Here is a 19,979-nt window from a genome sequence, read left to right on the forward strand (position 1 = left end):
ACGAAAAATACTTGGCAAATAGGTCAAGCAAGTGTGGAGAGCAGAAGGGTACTGGAGGCTCTTTTTTCCACTACAGGTCAGCAGTATTAGTAATAGAACATCTCTGCCCATGCTATGCATGCTACTGAGGGTACATGATGGAAGAGGTTTCCATGATATCTTTTCAAATTAATAAAAATAATACTTTGCCCAGACACTTTCCATTAAAAAAACACTTCTTATTTCACAAGTGCTTTATTTCATTTAGTTCATTCATTTCTACATTATGGCATCTTATTTATAAACTATTGCTTCAAAACTTTAGACCTCTCTTTTAAATAAAAGCTATTCCCCCACCGAACACTCCACCTTTAAAGTCTTCAGAAGGATGTAAACTCTTACACATAAATTCCATCACAACCAGTACAATATTTTAGGATTCACAGGAATAATGCAAGCAGCGCTGAGTGATTGCTGCAGATTAGACTAAATTCCACGTTTGAAAGGAAGTCCTCTTTTCCAGTTCTTGCTTTTCTTGCTTTTGCTATTTAGAACAGAAAACAATCCCTACTAAAAGCGAGCATCTTGGAGGTAGCCATTTTAGTATTTTATTCTGAAGAAACAAGATATTGTGTAATAAAGCTACATTGTTATAAAACGTCTGGCCTTACCAAGGAGACTTACTGCACCTAAGGGGAAAATAGAGCAGAATTAAGTCATCATAATGCTCCATGAAAGTAGGTACTATTTTCTCTTACTGCTGTTGAGTCCATGTTAGGTGCACCTGGTGCCTTTTAGAGAATTCCTATTTTGATCTGTGGCAGCAGAAGGCAACTTTGGTTAAATAAATGAGCAAAGATCTAGATCTGGGTGGTTGTGAATGAGAGAAATTGAGTTGTGGAACCACTTACTGATTCTTATAACTTCCATTGGGTGCGTCATGTTGTTGTCAGGATTATCAACCATGTAGCCTTCTCGCTCTTGGACTAGAGATTGGCACAAAGCTTAATGGCCCATGTTTGCCATCACAAACTATATAATGACCATGTCAGGAATTACTGGCCATCACTAATCCAAGCATGGATAAAAGGTTATACCTTATGAAGTATGATCACTTATCCCAAGGTCAACCCAAACAATTAACCAGTAGACAGTCAAACAAGGGAGTGTGGTTAATGGAACTGCAATGTATACCAGGCTACGGAACTAGTGAGACAAGGTACAGAATTAAAAGTTGCATATAGTTTAGCAACAACACAAATGTCTATGTAAAAACAGGTGTCAAAGCAACAGTTGTTTATGGTCTAACATGGCTGTCAAATGCAACATAAGTGGATGTTTTCTTTACTAGACCAATTCCAGTTAGAAAGGCAACTTCAATGCAGTTATTTATAGATGTGACATATTAGTGACTTTATAGCACAGGTTTTCTCATAATGGCACCAGGAGGTCTTTCTTTCTCTTTTAAGAAACATTAATGCATTAAAACAAATGAGTGTGTGTTACCATAATGCATTACCCTGCTGAGCCCTTTCTCATAGCCAGAAATAGGACAAAGAGCTTTTCTGAGGCAAAGAAAATGGCAGCTCCAGTTTACAGGCATATGTGTAGTTATATAGAATGGGAATGTCCTGTGCTTGTAAAAAGTTGTTTGGTCATACTGCCGATCCAACAATGAAGACTAAACCAGATATGGATTGCAGAACATTTTGCCATTCCTGTGCCTCTGAGCATGCCCCCAGTTGTTAAACCTTCATTTCTATTGATTTACAGCACATGTTCTGGGCTGCTGTCACTAACCTGAGCTTAGGGATCAACACACAATATACATACACAAAAAAATAAAATTCTCAGTATAAGTGTGATTAGTAATAATCTCACCAACCTACTGTGAAAGATGGAAACTCACTTTCTGCTATTGTTTTGATAATTTGTGACTATTTGTAAGTTTTGTTTGTCAAAAGCAAACTGGAGCACACTGAGCATGTGCAGTACCACTGGCATAAAAAAAAAAAAGACTTTGGCATAAAAAGACTAAAAGATCCAAGATAGAGAGCTGCCGTAGACAACTGAAAGTATCATTAGTGTTTTAGAGTTGTTGAACCTCTGGGTAAGTTTATTATATTGTGCCCAAATCTGCATCTCAAACACGTCAAGTGAAAAAAAAACTATAGGGACTTAATTATAAGTCTTACTGGTTGCGTTCTCACATTGACAACTGGCGGCAATAACGCTTCTATGCAACATATCAGCCATGTCTAATGACAATGACATTTCTATAAACTGGACGGCTGGGTCCCACCGGAGACTTCAGAAGGCACAAAAAAAAGCAGAAAACTGTTTCTCAGATGAACTTGGTCTGTAAAGGACTAGTATGAAAAATGGAAATGCTCCATTAATTCATAAAGTAAACTTAGTCATCAAAAGTGTCACTGTTTTTATTTAAACGTACTTTAATAATATTCATATTCTTGGGCTTTTTGTGCTTACTATATATATTATCTGCATTGTTTCTTCAAAACGTGGGCCTTAAAGTTCAATAGGTATTTGAATGAACAACAGAAAGAAAGATGGTTATCACTTCAGCATCATAAAATCAGATTTGTGGATAGGAATCATTAGTCTGTCTTTGCAAATAGAATGGTTTGTGGTGTGGTGTAAAAAGCTATAGATGGATAATGAAATCCATTATTTGCCTGCAGTTCTTGAAAACTTTTCCCACCAGTACACCATAAGGGGCTTTGTGGCACAGGTTTCCAACAAAATGCAGCTCATAACTATGTCCCATTTAAATGCTGGAAGCAGGGATTGCAGGGCACCAGGTCACTGGCTTCATGCTTAGGAATAGTCCTTAGTAGTAAAAGTTGTGTGCACTTCAACCACCTTGTAAGAACATGTGAAGTGGGTGCAAAGCAGTCCGGAAACCATTGCGAGGGATTACACAGACAAACAGGAAAAAATACCACTGCAGCACCTCTTAGTTGCAAAAGTGAAAAACTTAATTTATTAGGTCAGACAATGTTTTGGGCTCATGCCCGCCCTTTCTCAAGCCACTCAATCTTTCACTTTTGGAGCTAAGAGCTTTTGCAGTGGTATATTCTTCCTAAAAGAATAGTCCTTACTTACTTACTGTAACCACTAATACTAAATCCTGTAGCACCCCAACCCTACCCAAAACTTTCTATATATATTCCTCACCATCCAGGGTGTTAAAGAGCAGATTTTCATTAACTGCACTCAGTAAAATGGAAGGCAGAAATGTTACTCAGTTCATACAAAGCCAGTGTCTAAAGTTATTAATGAACAAAGCATGTAGTTTGACCACCAGATGGCTGGAGTCTGCTAAGGTCCAAGGATAATCACTCAGACAAGGCAATTCTCTTGGCAGTTCCTTCTCATACACCAGCATCATCAAGCAAGACCAATTTGTGGAAGAAACAGGAAGCAGCTGATCTCAACCATATTGAGCTCTTGTGGGAAGAACTTCAACTTAAAGGAGAATTCAACCCTAACGTTAAAAAAACCCTAACCTACATAGAACCACCCTCCCTCCTCTCCCCAGCCTAAGTGTTACCCTGGCAAATGCCCCTAACATTTTACTTGCCCCTTGGTGCAGATTCAGGCATTGGAGTTCACGGGCACAATCTTCAGCTGCTTTGTTAAACGTGGGAATGACACCAGCGCTTCGGCAATTTTCATGAGTTTCAGTGCATGCGCAGTTGTTGCTCCATGCCGGTCTTATTCCGAAGATTTCCAAAGAGAAGAAGAAGGCGCCTGTGAACTCTGATGCCTGACTCTATGGGGGGGGGGGTACTATGTAGGGTAGGTTTTTTTTAACTTTAGGGTTTAGTTCTCCTTTAAAGCCATATAAATTACCCTGCAAGCCAGTGACATCTCTGGGAAGAGTTACAGAAGGCATGGGTTGAAATTTCCCCTGAATAACTTTAAAAATTATAACTTGGATTCCAAAGGTCAGCAAAGCTTGGAACAGCTGCAAATGGAAGATTCTTTGATGAATGTAAAGTTTGATAAGCAGAAAATTTCTGATTAGTATAATTCTACCTTGGTGAATACAAGTATCAAAAACATGAATATATCTGTGAGATTCCTACATATTCAACACTAGGGTATGTACAAATGTAAATATATCAAGACTAAGGTGAACCCTCCTAATTAATTATCAAACTAAAAATGGAAGAGACCAATTATTATAAATAGGACATAATGAGTCATTATACTTACTTTAATCACAAACAGTGTCTAGTAGTAGATTAAGTTAGTCAGATTTGCACTGGTTTCAATTTAGAAATGTGTGCTAGAAATAGAAATTGTATTATATGTCACAAATTAAATAAATTATAGGAAGACATTTAATTGTATTAAAGGGAATCATGGTGGCTTAGCATTAAGAGCATGCTATCAGACATCCTGTATTTGGATAGGTTAAGGACCCCTTGTCCTTTCACTTATAAGATGTGTATCTCTGAATTACTGCAACTTGGTTTCTGAAACAGTAAATTAACTATGTTTCTGGCTATGTGCTTTATTTATTTATTGCAGCGCCATCATCTAGTCATCCTATAGGGAGCAGTGTAGATTCATTGGGCACTTTATGCAATTTGAGATTTTCCCGAAGCAAGGGCTGAAAATTATTATTTGCACTGGGGCCTGCCAGTCTGCTACCTTTCCACAGACCTTCTGACTTGCTTCATTTACTCTGCACTGTTGTGAGCAAAGGAATGTGTGCTGTGACAGGAATAATTACCAGACAGTAGCCATGGTGTGATATCCATGTACAACGAGTGCTTTGATCTTTTGTCTGTCACATTACACTGAGTCTAAATCTAACCCTAGCTAGACACATTCTGTAGTAATTGAAACAAATGGCTTTAGAGTGTCAGGCAGCTATTGGTTGCCAATCTGAATTTAAAAAAAAACCACAGGTTAAATCCCAGCTATTTGCTTGTGATATAAAAGGTTGAAAGCAGTGAGCACAGCATCCTGTGTTTCAAGTGGCTTGCACCCCCTACACCATGTGAAAACAAATCCACAACACCCTAGTGAGCCTAGTTATCGATCTGTAGTTTGGAAAGTCCTTGACGTAATTCATGCAAGTCATCCATTTTTGCATCAAATACATTCAAAAAATGTTTGAGTTCCAATTTCAAGTGGCCATGTCTGTGTCGGCTCTCGTCCATGTCCTTTCTCAGAGTCCTTACTTTCTCTTCCAGCTCTTGGTTCCTTATCTCAGAATCCTGGGAAGGGAGAAGTAACAAACGTTAAGTTTTCAGATTTGACGTGATTGATAAAAGTTACTTTTGACCTGGAGAACCCAACTGTGTGAGCTGTTGGGAGCCAAATGAATGATCACATGCCACAATGAGGAACTTGAGCCCAAGAAGACAGAAAACCATTATTCTGCACTATAAAACAGAAGGGTACTTTTTGGGAGTTTGCTGGCAGACAACTCCAAAGTGCCACTGACTGGTTTATTTCATGGGCTGATGGCGAGCTGAATCATAAGCATCCGCTAATCATACAGTACATGACCATACAGGGCTAGAGGGGGCCAGTGTTACATCTGGGTCCCCAATCTGGGGAAGGAAACAATCCTAAAAGTGTTTTTGAGCTACACATTCAAGCACACCCCTAAAGTTACAGTTCTTGGTACCTGTTTGACAGCATTAAAGGAGACATATAGGATAAGTAAAATCCCCCAAATATTCTAGGCAATAATGAATAATATATGGTGCTACTTATACTCTGGGCTAAAAGTTTATATTATCTTCAAGAATGGCCCCTTTATTGGAGCTCCCTCTAGATCTGCTACAGTCCCTCTCCGAGTTCAAATGAAAGGTGGGTGTGTCCTAACGTTCTCTGCCAGAAGCACAGTAGGAGGGGTGATAGCCAATCACAGCCCTGCTGTGCAAAGACATGCTTCAGTTCCCTATCAGATCAGTCTAGTGATGATTGGTTCATAGCCTACAGTGCAGTGTGCGGAGTGCTGCCGGCTCCCCTGTACAGCTTGGGAAAGGCAGCAGGAAGTGGAAAATATGGCGCGAAACGATACTTTTTTTAAACTTTCCATCCATATGTAAAAACAGCATAACAAAAACAAATTCTTGTTTTTCACACAGTATGTCTCCTTTAATGTATATACAAAAATATCTGTTGTTACACAATATGCCTTATGTACTTTTATTTATATTCTTTACCCCCCGAAGGGGCTCTTGTAAAGGAGAGGACCTGAGACAAATCCTTTTCTGACCTACCTTAAAATCTCCCCTATGACCATAGCTATGAAGGGCAGACTGAATTTTCCGTAAATTTAGTTAGCATTGATAGAAATATTAAACTCAGAGTTGTGTTTAATAGCAATATCTTTGCAAGCTCCAGTCTTTTATATTACATACACATACAAAACCAAACGATCATGTGTAATTGATTTGCTTTTTCCCTGTGCTTAATGACAAACTGTAATGACACACTCATTTTTGAACCACTGTAGTCATCTATATTGTGTGTGATTTCCAGAGCCGCCTCTTTATTTATAGGATGTAGCTGCCCTAATACCTTGTGATTAGCTCTTAAGCTGCCTGAACTGCTTTGCTACACTCTGCTGGAGCCCAGGGCAGTGGAAAGCTGAGCCAAGAAAAAAGGAGAGAGAGTCACAGTCATTTCCATGTCATGACAACGTCTAATATGGCTCCATAGGGGAGAAGGTCCCCTGAGAGCGAGTCCTGTGCTAATGTCAGCAGCTCAGCCTGTGTTGCTATATTGTACAGACAACAATTAGGCAAACATCAAGATATCATATACCATTTCTCAGCATTTTTCTGTAATAAAATCATCTTCTAGGAATATTCCCCATCCACATAAGTGATTTTCCTTGTTACTATGTCAGGAATTTCACCAGAGAAATCAGATTATTTATCCATAAATAGAACATATCAACACTAAATGAAAACGAATGCCTTATTTAACATCAGCATTATTGAGGTATAAATGTTGGCATTATAATTGAGAGCATGTTAAAGACACAACCATGCCTAGTATTGGATAGGTCTTAAACTTTTTGAAGCAGATTATGCTAATTTACTGCAAAAAGCAAAAATAATGATTTCGTTTTAAATCAGGTCTGAAATGCCTGTAGAAATAACGGCATATGCAAAATCATTAAAAGGCACTGTATTACGAGATACTGAAAATCTGCTTTCTCGTATTTAAAGTCAAATTGTCCATGCTAAAACTCCCAGTGTCTCCTCACAACACTGATATAATGTTGCCCCTTACTATACGAATATGTCACTGCTCCTATAGTGCCATCTGTTACTATACCTGAGATCGCACAGTCAAACTTTCCCCTCACATTGCTACTACAGGTATCAACTCACTTGTATATACCTGTATTCCCACAGTCCCAATCCCTTCCCAGAGACTATTATCCCACTACCACTAAAGGCACCATCTCTCCCTACTATACCTGCTATCCCACAGCCCCTTCCCAGAAGCTATTATCAAACTGGTACTATTGGCACTAACTCTACCTACTATACCTGCTATCCCACAGCCACTGTCCCTTCCCAGAGACAATTATCCCACTGCCACTAAAGTCACCATCTCTCCCTACTATACCTGCTATCCCACAGTCACACTCCCTTCCCAGAGACTTTTACCCCACTGTTACTATAGACACAACCTCTCCCTACTATACCTGCTATCCCACAGCCACAAGCCCTTCCCAGAGGCTATTATCCCACTGGTACTATTGGTACCAACTCTCCCTACTATACCTGCTATCCCACCTCCTATATCTTTCCCTACTATACCCGCTATCCCCCAGCCACAGTTCCTTCCCAAAAACTATTATCCCACTGCTACTATAGACACCCTCTCCCTACTATAACTGCTATCCCACCGTCCCTTCCCAGAGACTATTTTACCTACTGCTACTACAGACACCATCTCTCCCTATTATACCTGCTTTCAGGACTTCAGTGCTTGAAGCAAACTGAAGTAGCCCCTGCTGAGAACCCGCCTAGAGCTCTGTCCCATGGGTAGGAATATACTGCAACCAGTACACACAAGAAAATTGAACACTGTAAGGGCTTCAAGTTTTCCGTAGCACGTTATTCATCTAAACCAAGAGATCATCATATTGCATTTGCCAGATTAAATCTTGTATACCAATGTTTAGGGGCAATATTACACACAAAGAAGTCAGCAGAAACCCTTAAATAGGGATGAAAATAAATCTTATAGAAATCATATCTAGCTCAAGGGTCCCTAAATGGACATCTCTGCTGTACATCACACTACTAAAATTTTAATGGGCATTAAGAATCAGCTCTGTGAGCAGTGTGAAGCATCTGGTGCATACATTTTATATAGCCCCAGAACTCCTACGTATGTATGTTTTATATACACTAGGGGTTCACTATTGGGGCAAACACTGGGCAAAATTGACCATTACCAGTTGACCCACAGCAACCAACCAAATTGTTGCTTTTATTGTTCTACCTGCAGCTGCCTGAAAATAGCCAAACACTGATTGGTTGCTATGGTATACTGGCCACTGGCAAATTTGCCCAGTGTTGATAAATGAGCTTGACTATGTCCATTTCACCACAGTTTATTATGTTGAAAAATAAAGACTTAACAGTGGCATCTATTCGGTAAAAAAAGCCACATACTCATGGCTAAGTTCATGCTGTTGACAATGAACAAATCTGGAGTATTTAAAGCTATTTAAAGTAAAACTCTGTGACTTATCACCCTCACTCTGTTAATGGCATGCCACCAGTTCCTGAGGGATGTCAGACATTTCTCGCTAAAAGCTAATCATAAGCATGCTGCAATCATTGCAAGGTTCGGGTCAGTTGGCCTTTGCACCATTAAGTGCTGTTCCGATTGCAGTGGAGCAATCACAATATTAATCAGTCTCCCCCTAAATGTGGCTACAATTTCATAAGGACTGGGACTCTCAATCAGCTTGAGGGAAGGTGCACATATACAAATAGAAGTCAGCTGTAACCTTTTGAGAAAAGGAAATGAATAGGTTTGAAGGTTATAATTAACTACATGGCAGCAGCTACGCAGAAGCAAGAAGATTGGAAATTATGCACCCACATGATAAAAAGCCAAGGTATTTATAGGAACAGAATTATCCATAATGATAAAATGAACAAGCCCGATCATGTTCTATACAAGCAGAATTAGGTTCAATAACCCCTTTAGTTTATTAATTGAAAGTCACCTTTTCCTGCTGCTACTAAATTATTAAGCAAAGCCATTAAAGATTAAGGAACAGATGACTACATACAGAAAAGGAGGACGGCAAGGGTGGCCAGACAGCAGATAAGGGAGTTGCAGGTAAGTTATACTGATAAGGGAATTTTGGCTGAAATAAAGGAAGTTCTTGTCCAATTAAAAGTAAGGAATCAGTTCCACTAGGTTTTATATGTATTAAAGGAGAAATATGGCTAGAAGGCACCTTGCTATTCTATTTAAACTATTCACTTGCATTGCAAAATAAACATTTTCATACAGAGGGGAGTAAAAAATGCTGAAGCTGCAGATTTTCCAGTAGGATATAGCAGTTTTCTGTGGCCATGTCTTCTAATGCACTTCAGAAGCATTAAAATAACGTGCACTTCATCCAACTGCTGCAAGTGGCTCCATGGAGGCAAGAATAATGCTGAGCTACATGTCAGTGTAGACTAGAGGTATGTGATTGGATGAGAATGGGTAGCCATTTTGCTGCTATACTACTAGTATCTGTATCTAGAAACAGTTGCATAGCTCTGCAGACTACAGAGGAAATATATATATATATATGCTGTGTACCTTCAAAAAAGTTAGCAATGTAGAGGTTTTCCAACTGATCATGTTCAATACATTGTCCCAGAGTTCTTTGAAACTCTATCGTATGGCTATTTTGATAGATATCATCCTAACTGGCCATTTGTGAACCTCCATACACAACAGCAGAAACATTTAGGGGCCTATTTATTATAATGATACTGGATTTTCTGTGTCAATTGTGGTATAAAATAAACTACGTATTTATCAAATTGTGTGATTTTCTGTGGTGCAGCCCATTCAGTATAAAGGGGTGGTTCACCCTCCAAACACTTTTTCAGTTAAATTGTTTTCAGATTGCTCACCGGAAATAAAGACTTTTTTCCATTACTTTCCATTTTTTATTTTTTACCAAAAATCGAAGTTTAAAGTTTAATGTCCCTGTCTCTGGTTTTTGAGTCTGGGAGTTTAATAATTCAGGTGCAGACTCTAAATTGCTACACTTTTTCAACATTAAGTTGATACATTTCTCAGCAGCATCTCTGGAGCATTAGAAACTATTGTATCAATTCTAACAGCTGAAAGGTTGAAAGGTGAACAACCCCTTTAAGGGTAGTCATTGTAGCGTAATTGTTATTATAAAATATCATCAATACCTTCATCTTGAACACTATAGTATATAAATCAAGATTGTAAGAAGTACATAAAATAAACAGAGGTTGAGTAACAGGAATGCTGTTTTTACCTTGCCTTTATAAATAACGTAGAAATAATAATTTTAAACTGGTTTTTAACACACCACTACTCAGCTTGATAAATATGCCATTTTTTCCCATGAAGCCTGCCATTCAACAACCTATAGTACAGTGTTGTATTTAAATGCCTTTATTTTTTTACACACTATAAGAAATAGGCCCCCCAAAAAAGTACCACAACTAGCGATGGGCGAATTTGGGGCGTTTAGCTTTGCCGAAAAATTCGTGAATTTCCGGCTAAATTCGTGAAGCGGCAAAAAATTTGCGAAACAGCGCCGGCATCTAGTTTTTAATTTAATTTGCTGGCGAAAATGTGCAGACGTCCATTTTTTTTTTTTACGCTGCCGAATTTTCGCGGCTGTTTCGTGAATTTATTCGCCGGCGGTGAATCGCGGGAATTTGCGGTGAATCGCCCATCACTAACCACAACATCATGCACATCTCAGTACCTGAAGCTTTTCAGTCATAGATTCACACTCTGCCATCAGCTGGGGAAGAAGTTCACTTTGTTTCCTCAGGTCTTCCAGCTCCTGAGAATAGAATATGATATCATGTTAGCAAAACCCAGTCCTCCATGAACACCAAGGGGTAAATTTACTAACCTGCGAAAATTCAATGCCAAAAAATGTTTTAAGGACTTTTGCAGGCTATCACTCTGAAAAAAGGAAAAGACGCCAGCGTTTTTTGGGACTTTTTCCACTAAAATTATGACGTAAGTAACAGAAGATTGAGGAAGATCTATGCACTCCAATGCACTTTGCCTGGTCTGAGCTGGCGAAGGCAAGTCTGGCAAAAGAGGTGATGTTCAGTTATCCGCATCTTAGTTAATTTGCGGAGTAACGTCCATTCGCCAGCTGTGTCTCCCCCCCCCGGGTCTGCCTACCTTGTGTTAGCTTCTGTTTTCTGACGCGTTTCTCACTATTGGGCGCTTCATTAGAGGAGGTGTGGCTGATACCGGTCATTTCCCTTAAATACCTGTGGGCTTATTTTATACAGGTTCCGGGGCTACCCATATAGCTATCTCCATCAGCTCTCACCACTTAACTTATAACACACTCCATTCCATTCTAAGCTAGTAGCCAATACAATTCCCCATAATAAGTTTTGAAAATTATGAATTTTAAATTATTTTCAATCCTTGGGATAGGGAACATGACCATTAAAATATTTCCAATATAGTTGAAGTTAAACAAATCTAGTTGTGCATAATAATAAAGTGCTTGAGTGCCAAATATTGTAGCGTCCAATAGCACGGAACGCATCAGGAGGGAGTGGCTAACACAAGGTAGGCAGACCAGGGTGGAGACACGACACTGTTTTTGAATAATGTTAATAAATTTTGCTGCGGTTAAAATGCACAAATAAATTTTTACATGTAGTATTTGAAGTGGACCTACTATAAAGATAGCATTTGTCCCAAAATTCATAATTAAAGATGTTAGAAATGTCTGGACAGGGTGATTATTCTCTGATGTCATGCCAAAGGAATTGTGCTTTCTTCTATAAGCTTCCAGGTTCCCACTACCAAAATGCAAGGGCTTATAAGAGGAAACCATTTCCAACTGTTTGTTATCTCTGTACTGCTGTAGCACTATTGATTGTTAGCACTATGAATAGATTTTTTTTTCAGGCAAATAGAAGCTGTGCCCATAAGGAGAAAAACACAGGAATCAAAGCTATGGATTGACGTCAAAGGGCCAAATTAGAACAAGAGCAATCGTGTTCCGGTGTGTCTGCCCAGATAATGCCTAATGAAAGTAAATGGAATTCTAAGCACATTTTCAGTATAATGAAAAATAAATTTACAGAGATTTTGAAGTTATTTGTAAATATAGTTCCTTATATAAACATTATCTTTGGATCCGTTGCTACCCCTCATGCTGCTGGCCCTTAATACCTATACCATTCAAATAAAGTAGCAACGCTCACCTATTCCTCCCTCCTTTCCAGCCACAATGTTTATTAGGTGAATAAACTTTTGGGATGGCAACTTTAAATGAACAGTTCAGTGTAAAAATAAAAACTGGGTAAATAGATAGGATGTGGAAAATTAAAAAAAAAATGTTTCTAATATAGTTTTATTCACCCATATACTTCAAACACCTGTATGTGGCATTGTGAAGTGGCCCATTCATGCATAAGTTTCCTTTTATTCTGTGGTGAGAGATGTAATTATTTAGAAACATAGGGGCCCCTTTGGGGCCACAGCCCAGCTGAATTTAAAAATCCTTATTATTACACCCATTAACCAAAATCAAAGGGGGAGATGTAGACAGCTCACAGACAGGGTGCATTCCATATTTATATTATTGCTTTCCCAGAATTACGTTTTGGGTAAGAAACTGTGCTATTATCAAATCCCTATGCCATGAATTGCACATTACTATACTATACTACTAAATTGTTTAAAAGCTGGACCAATGTTGCCAGTAAAATTATTCCTGTGTCACTCAAATTACATGCTTCTCAGCTATACAATTATTTTTATGCTGTCCTGTGCAGCAGATATTCTGGGAGTTTAGCAACTGTCAATCGTTTTTATGAAACCTTCAGAGACTGGCATTGCTAATGCAAATATTGTACAATACTGGGGTGCAGCTCAAGCCACAATGGACCAGAGAAAATAAACATTACGCTGCAAACCATTATATTGAGCAATGCAAGACCATTTTTAATTTTAAGAGTGAAGTAAAGTCTAAGATAAGTTTAATTATATCAAATATATCATTTTTATAGCATAAAGCTGCTATGCTTTTTGACATGGGCAGCAGGCAGACCGCTGCAAAATTAAGTACAAGCCTCATAGAAATGAACTTACATTAAGCAGCTCTTATTCTGATATTGTGTGACTCAGCACAAGTGTGGGTGCCAGACAGGTATAAAGAAAAACGATATTACTGTGATACTATAATCTACAATTAGTATAGATATTGGTATAATTTATATATGTGAGTGTAGATAGGTCAGTACAAGTATGTGTATAAATGTGCTCTAGGGTTCCTTTGGAGGGATTGAACTTGCAAAGTTTGCCCTTTTTTCATTCAAATTTAACTGTGTAACTATGTCTGTTAGAATACATACCTGCTAGGTCCACTGAAAGCCATGGACATAGCAAGTATAAATATAAAATTTTACTCAGACAATACCATTGCAAAGTATCAATTAAATAGAATTAATCTATTAAATATATTTTAGATGCAAAGGGGCTAAACTTCCCACAGTATCCAGTAACGTACTATAGTAACACAATATATTTACAGAGGTCTGTATTCCCTTTCATAGATGAGAAGCTGCTTATCATGAGGTAAGCCGTCACATTTCAGAGTTTGTACATGAAATGGGGATATTATGCTAAATGGAGACATTTAAGTTATAAGGCACATACTGCTTCTTTGTCCTGGATTTCAACTTCCAGTTCTTGTAATCTTTTGTTGAGCTCCTTGTTCCTCTCTCTTTCCTTCTCGATCTCATCACATTGTGCCTCAAGCTCTCCAATCTAGAAAAAAAACAACACATTGGATATAACCATGTCAGTCCTGAACAATAATGAAACAGCAGATACACTGACATCTGTATATATACAGACATACTATTTATTATGGTCACCTACAGTCATCCTTGAAATAGTTTGAACCCTTTTACATGTAATATTTCTGCATAGATATAACTTAAAACATGATCTGTTTTTCCATTGCAAGTCCTATAACTTGACAGTGAGAACCCAATTAAACAGAGGAGTCAGATTTATATTTATTTAGGAAAATGATGTGTGGCAAAGGTATGTGGCCCTTCACTTCAGTAACTATAATGCATCCTTTGAATATAGCAACTAAACTTTTTCGGTATGAACAGAAAAGCTTTAACTCAAGAGATGATGGTGGGCTTTTGCACATTAACTGCCTGCTTCAGCTTTTTTCACAACATTTCTATAGGATTAAAGGAACAGTAACACCAAAAAGTGAAAATGTTTTCAATTACAATTTATTGTACTTCTATAGAAATAAGTCAAATCAACTGGACTTGCTGTGTTTTTTTTTTCCTTAAAGACGTATCACCAGTCATCCAACTGGCTTTCTCAATTCAGGATAACTTGTAAATCTTCCTTCGAGAATATATATCCTCTGGAATGTTGCTCCAATCAGAATAAAAGCACAGCAGGTCCAGTTGATTTGACTTATTTATATAGCTATACCATGACCTGGGTGAATGACAATCTTCACAAACAATTTATTGTACTGTTTCCCTGTACTGGCACAACTGGTGTATTTGCTTCAGAAAGACTACTATAGTTTATATAAACAAGCTGCTGGGGCCATGGGGGCAGCCATTCAAGCACAGGATACATAGTAGATAACAGATATGTTCTGAATAATCCCATTGTATGCTATAGAGCTTATCCGTTACCTGTGCCTTTTCTCCTTTTTCAGCTTTGAATGGCTGCCCCCATGGCTACACAACCAAACACACCTGTTGTACCAGTGCAGCCAAAAGCACATGATATTTTCATTACTTTTAAACACTTATTTTTTTGGTGTTAATGTTCCTTTAAGATCAAGCCTCACCTATTCCATAACATTGACCTTCTGCTTTAACCATTCTTTGGTAGACCAACTTGTTTGTTTAGGGTTACTAACTTGCTGCATAAATAACTTACTCTAGATCTTTAGTTTACAAATGGATGCCCTAACATTTTCCTGCAGAATTTGCTTGTAAATTTAAGAATTCATGTGATGACAAGCCATCCTGCTCCAGAAGCAGCAAAGCAGACATTGATATTGTGACCTTCATGTTTCACAGATGGGATAAGGTTTTTATGCTAAAATGCAGCATTTGTCTGTCACTAAGCATAAGACTTTTCATTAAAGCTAAAGAGTTTCATTTTTTTTTGGCTTTGGTTCATTGTTGTTCAGTGTATTCAAGTTGACGGACTCATGAACACCAATATTCACCAATCCAAGAAAAGGGTCTTTAGGTCCTTAGATTTTTGCCTCTCCAAGAGTTTTGGACAATTTACTTAATGTGAACTTTGTTGGTCGAACACTCCTGGGCAGGGCAACAATGGCGTTGGACTGCCTCCATTTGTACAAGATCCGAAAGTATAATGGAATAGTCCAAACACTTTAGAAAGAGTTTTGTAACCTTATCCAGTTCCACAGAAACCTTCTTAGTTCAAGCCATGACGCTTCCACAATCCTTTGTTGTATAGATCAGACTTGGATAGTGAGGCTCTAGATTCCTAAATTTCCTCCTTATATGAACTGAGAATCCAACAGAGTTGCATACTTTTGCCATACACATGTGTATGTAACTTTGGATAATTTTCCTCAATAAACAAACAAGTATAATGTGTTTGCCTCATTTTTGAATTGGCTTCTCACTAACTTTTTTAAAGACTATTTATAAAGAAATATTGGAAATTCAAGCACCACTTTACTTGCCCCAGGGCATATAATGTACCATGATATACATAATTGTATTCAGAAATGTATTTATGAGAGGTTAAAGAGCCTCAATGTGGCAGCTGTATGCACTGGGTAAGCACAGACCCCACAATACACCCCACATATTCAACTTTTTTCTAGGATGGGCTGCACCTGTAGGATATATCAAGGCAAGATGGTGTCAGTTCATTGTAAAATATGTAGTGGCAGCAAAGATGTGACATTGTAACCTGTTAGTGATATAGCCTTTTGTAGACAGCTGGGATAAATATTGTAGACAATAAAGAATATATGCACTTGTGCCCTTGAAAATGTTGGGTTTTGAGGTTACAGTCATGCTGGTGTGCAACATTTGAATGAGTTCTATTTTGTTCTACAGTGTAGCAGTATGCAGCTGTATGCAGAGAGAAATTAAGATGGAATTTATATAGATTAATAACTGCACAGTCAATATTACATTACACCTGATTTCAAGGGGACATAAATCCAAAAAGGAAATTACATCAAATTTGATCATACTGGTTTATGAGAAATATGAATATGAGAAAATCAGATTTTTGTCTGATTACATAACTGAAATGGCTTACATAAAGCGATTTATATTTTTAAGCAATACTTTAAGTTTTGGTGCCCACATGGGAGGCATTTTCAGGTGGGTGACCAAATGCCCTGTGTGCTGTTGCCCTAACTGAAAGCTGGAGGGAAGGAGCCGCTTCCCTCCGGATGAGCGCAGCTTTATAAAATTTACAACATTGTTCTCGACCAGGGCCGGCCTTAGGCCAATTGGACCAATTGGGCCCAATTGGGCCCCGCACCTCTGAGGGCCCCGCACTGCCCCTTTCCTTTCTATTTTGTGCCTGTATTCCCTTATTTTCCTAAATACTTGCTGTGTCAGTAGCCAGCAACACTTTGTCTAGGGGCCCCGCCAACATGGTCCCAATTGGGCCCCACATTTGATAGGACCAGCCCTGTTCTCGACTAGAGGTCTATCACCCATATGTAATAAAATGCACAAAGTTTGCCCAGGGGCAGTAACTTATAGCAACCAATAAGATATTAGTTTTTAAACAGGTGACAAGTAAATTCTACCTGTTTATTGGCTGCTATGGGTTACTCCTGAAAAAACATAGTGCTTTTTATTACATAACCTCATTTGTCTCTTTTAAAGGGGGAAATAAAAGTAAAAATGTTTAATTGCCCCTTGCTGCCCTACCCAATCTGCTGTATGTGCATAAATAGTTAATTAATGGGCTCTGAAACAAACAGATAATCTTCATATAAAGCTTTTTTTTTTTTGATGAGTTTGGGTTGCTAATCTGTATACATAATCTATGGCTTCTTGTCATCATTCCCCCGAAATTCTGTTCAGCATGAGGGAACCGTGTATGCGCGCCGACTAGACTGCACACAACTGCACATGCAAATGCCTAGAGTCCCAACCATGTATTGTAGATCAAAGTGGGACAGGAGCAAGTGGTGATGTGTTCTTAAATTCAGCAAGACATCTAAAGAATATTTATTGTCATAAAATACAATAATATTGCTAAGGGCAGAATACATTTATTAGAAACAATATATTTTATTGTTGAATGTTACTTCTTCTCAATGTGATAAATCAAATTCACAGTACATTAGACAAGTTTCTCATGCAGACTGCTGAGAGGGGTAGTGAAATGTTCCAGATATTCTTATTTAATGAATTCGTGATTATTCATTTCTCCATGGTGTGACCACTTGAGTGAATAAACACACTCTGCAGTTATATCTGCTATGGCTTTGCTCCTTTCATACTTTGACAGTGTTGGTCAGTCACCCTAGCAACGAGTAGTGGTGTGTAAAGCTCATTGCAAGACTGAACAAAAAGAAAGGCAACCCAAGCACTCCAAATGTGTCTTCACCATCGGTATTCTGGTTGCTGACTATATCCACCAGGTAGCAATGTATATTCCAAGCTGGAGACAGGCAATTTCAAATGTAAAACAAAGAGATCAGGTAAAAGCAATTTTGCTTCCCCCAACAAGGAACTCTAAGTTAATTTTTTACATGAACTTCTCCTCTGAGGCCAATATCACATTCCTGTTTTCAGACCATTAGTCACAAATTGCTTGTTACAAATAGCTTTCTGCTATGGAAGGTACCTCAGCAAATGTCAGCTCTGACAAAAACTATAAATGACAGATATAAATATTTAATGTATTATACATAGCAGCAAAGTGATCCATGGAACTACATCAGATTGATGAAGCAAAAGGGATACCTTGATTCTGAGCTGATCACTCTCATCCTTACAGGTCAGAAACTGCCTCTTCCAATGTTCTACACTGGAGATGGATTCCTGAAGAGCAGTCGATAGCCTGGCATTGTTCTCTCTTAGTGTCTCCAGTTCAGTTTCCCATTTCTTCACATTGGAGGAGCTGGTAGCAACATGAGAACAATTAAAAGAATAACAAATTCTTATTTCAGTACAATGGATTTTATTAAGTACAGGTATGGTATCCCTTATCCAGAATTCCATTATACAGAAAGCTCCAAATTATGGAAAGGTCATCTCCCATAGAGCCCATTATAAGTAAATAATTCTAATTTTTTAAAATATACTTTTTGTATATGTTGGAAAAACACAATAAATAAAAGAGAAAAAAATATATATATTTCCTTTTTCTCTGTAATAATAAAAACATACCATGTACTTTATGGTAACTTATCTGCATGAATCCATGGTGGCAAAACAATCCTATTGGGTTTATTTTCATCAATCAGCCCCTTTAGACGTTATGTATCAACCCCATAAGTGCCCACAAATAAAGTTTGTGTGTGCACTGAAGGCAAGTGTACTTGCAAACTAGTAAATGTGTTGAAATGTACACAACATTTACTATTTTTAAAGTACACTTGCCTTCTGTGCTCCAAAATGCTTTGTGATAGTAGGAAATTAACTTATTTTAGAAAGAGGTTAATAATTTGCAACACGTTAATGACGCAACTCTGTGCACTGATGACCCTAATATAAATTCCAGTGGAAGAGAATTATTGAACGGACAGCTTTGTGACACCTGGGTACAACCAGATTACCTTTGTGCTAGGGCAGTCTTTAACTTATCATTTTCAATCTTCAACTCTTCATCAGGCGGCTCCCCGTGAGAAGCTTTCTCATCATCCGTTCCATTAATACTTGATGCTCGAGTTGAACATGGAGTTTCTCGTCCAGACTCCTAAAGCAAACACCAAAGACAGGACCAATCAAAATACTTATGTCTCTCATATGTTTAAAGTGGAAGCAGAGATTGGTCCCTAATATGACTGAAGTACAAGATAAAGTGGAAGAAATACGAAGAATGGAATACATGTCAGCTATACATAATAACGGCATGCCGGCTTATAAGATATGGACGAATTGGATATACCATTTTCACCTGCACAGCTACATGAGCGATACAAAATTTTGATGTCCATAGAATCTGTTCTACTTACGTAGTTTATGGGAAAAAGAAAAAGGAAACATACACACTCCCCGATCAGGGCCTGCTTGCAGCTAAATCTGCCCCATTCTATTAATCCTAAAATACTATAGGCCCAAACCTACTAAACCGATAACAATTAATGAGTGGGGCAGTCATGTACCACATTCCAAGATGTGACGTACAGTGAGACTGCACCTTGTGAAATCTTGTAACACTGTGAAGTTTCATTGTATTTAGACAATCATTTCCACAACTTCGCATACTTCTGTTTCTCAACTATATAATTTTTTCTCTCTCTCTCTTTTTCTTTTTTTTCTCTCTTTCAGTTTTCTTGTGTTTTCTATTCTGTCAGTTATTATTTGTGAAAAAAATAATAAAACAACAAAAATAAAGGGTTAAAAAAAGAATACTTATGTCGGAAAACACAGCATTGTCCTGAGTTAAATTACACTATCAGGGCCGACTTCCTTATGTCAACTTTTCACAAGGAAAAATAAAAATATTCAATAAACCTATCACTTCTAAAGATAAATGAAAAGCCA

The 19,979-nt window shown here is 38.1% G+C and overlaps 1 protein-coding gene across 2 annotated transcripts in view; it reads right to left on the minus strand.

The window, feature by feature from the left end:
* Window positions 1-219: 219 nt before the first annotated feature.
* Window positions 220-19,979, minus strand: part of homer2.L (homer scaffold protein 2 L homeolog) — an 87,184-nt gene continuing 67,424 nt past the window's right edge. The window contains exons 5-9 of one of the 2 annotated variants that reach the window (XM_018250733.2): window positions 19,049-19,188; window positions 18,234-18,390; window positions 13,921-14,031; window positions 10,985-11,065; window positions 220-5,234 (exon numbers count right to left, since the gene is read on the minus strand). In XM_018250733.2, the coding sequence (XP_018106222.1) occupies window positions 5,046-5,234; window positions 10,985-11,065; window positions 13,921-14,031; window positions 18,234-18,390; window positions 19,049-19,188 (678 nt within the window). In that variant the 3' untranslated portion in view covers window positions 220-5,045. 2 annotated transcript variants of the gene reach the window in all.

Source organism: Xenopus laevis, chromosome 3L (assembly GCF_017654675.1).
Source record: "Xenopus laevis strain J_2021 chromosome 3L, Xenopus_laevis_v10.1, whole genome shotgun sequence".
Lineage (NCBI taxonomy): Eukaryota > Metazoa > Chordata > Amphibia > Anura > Pipidae > Xenopus > Xenopus laevis.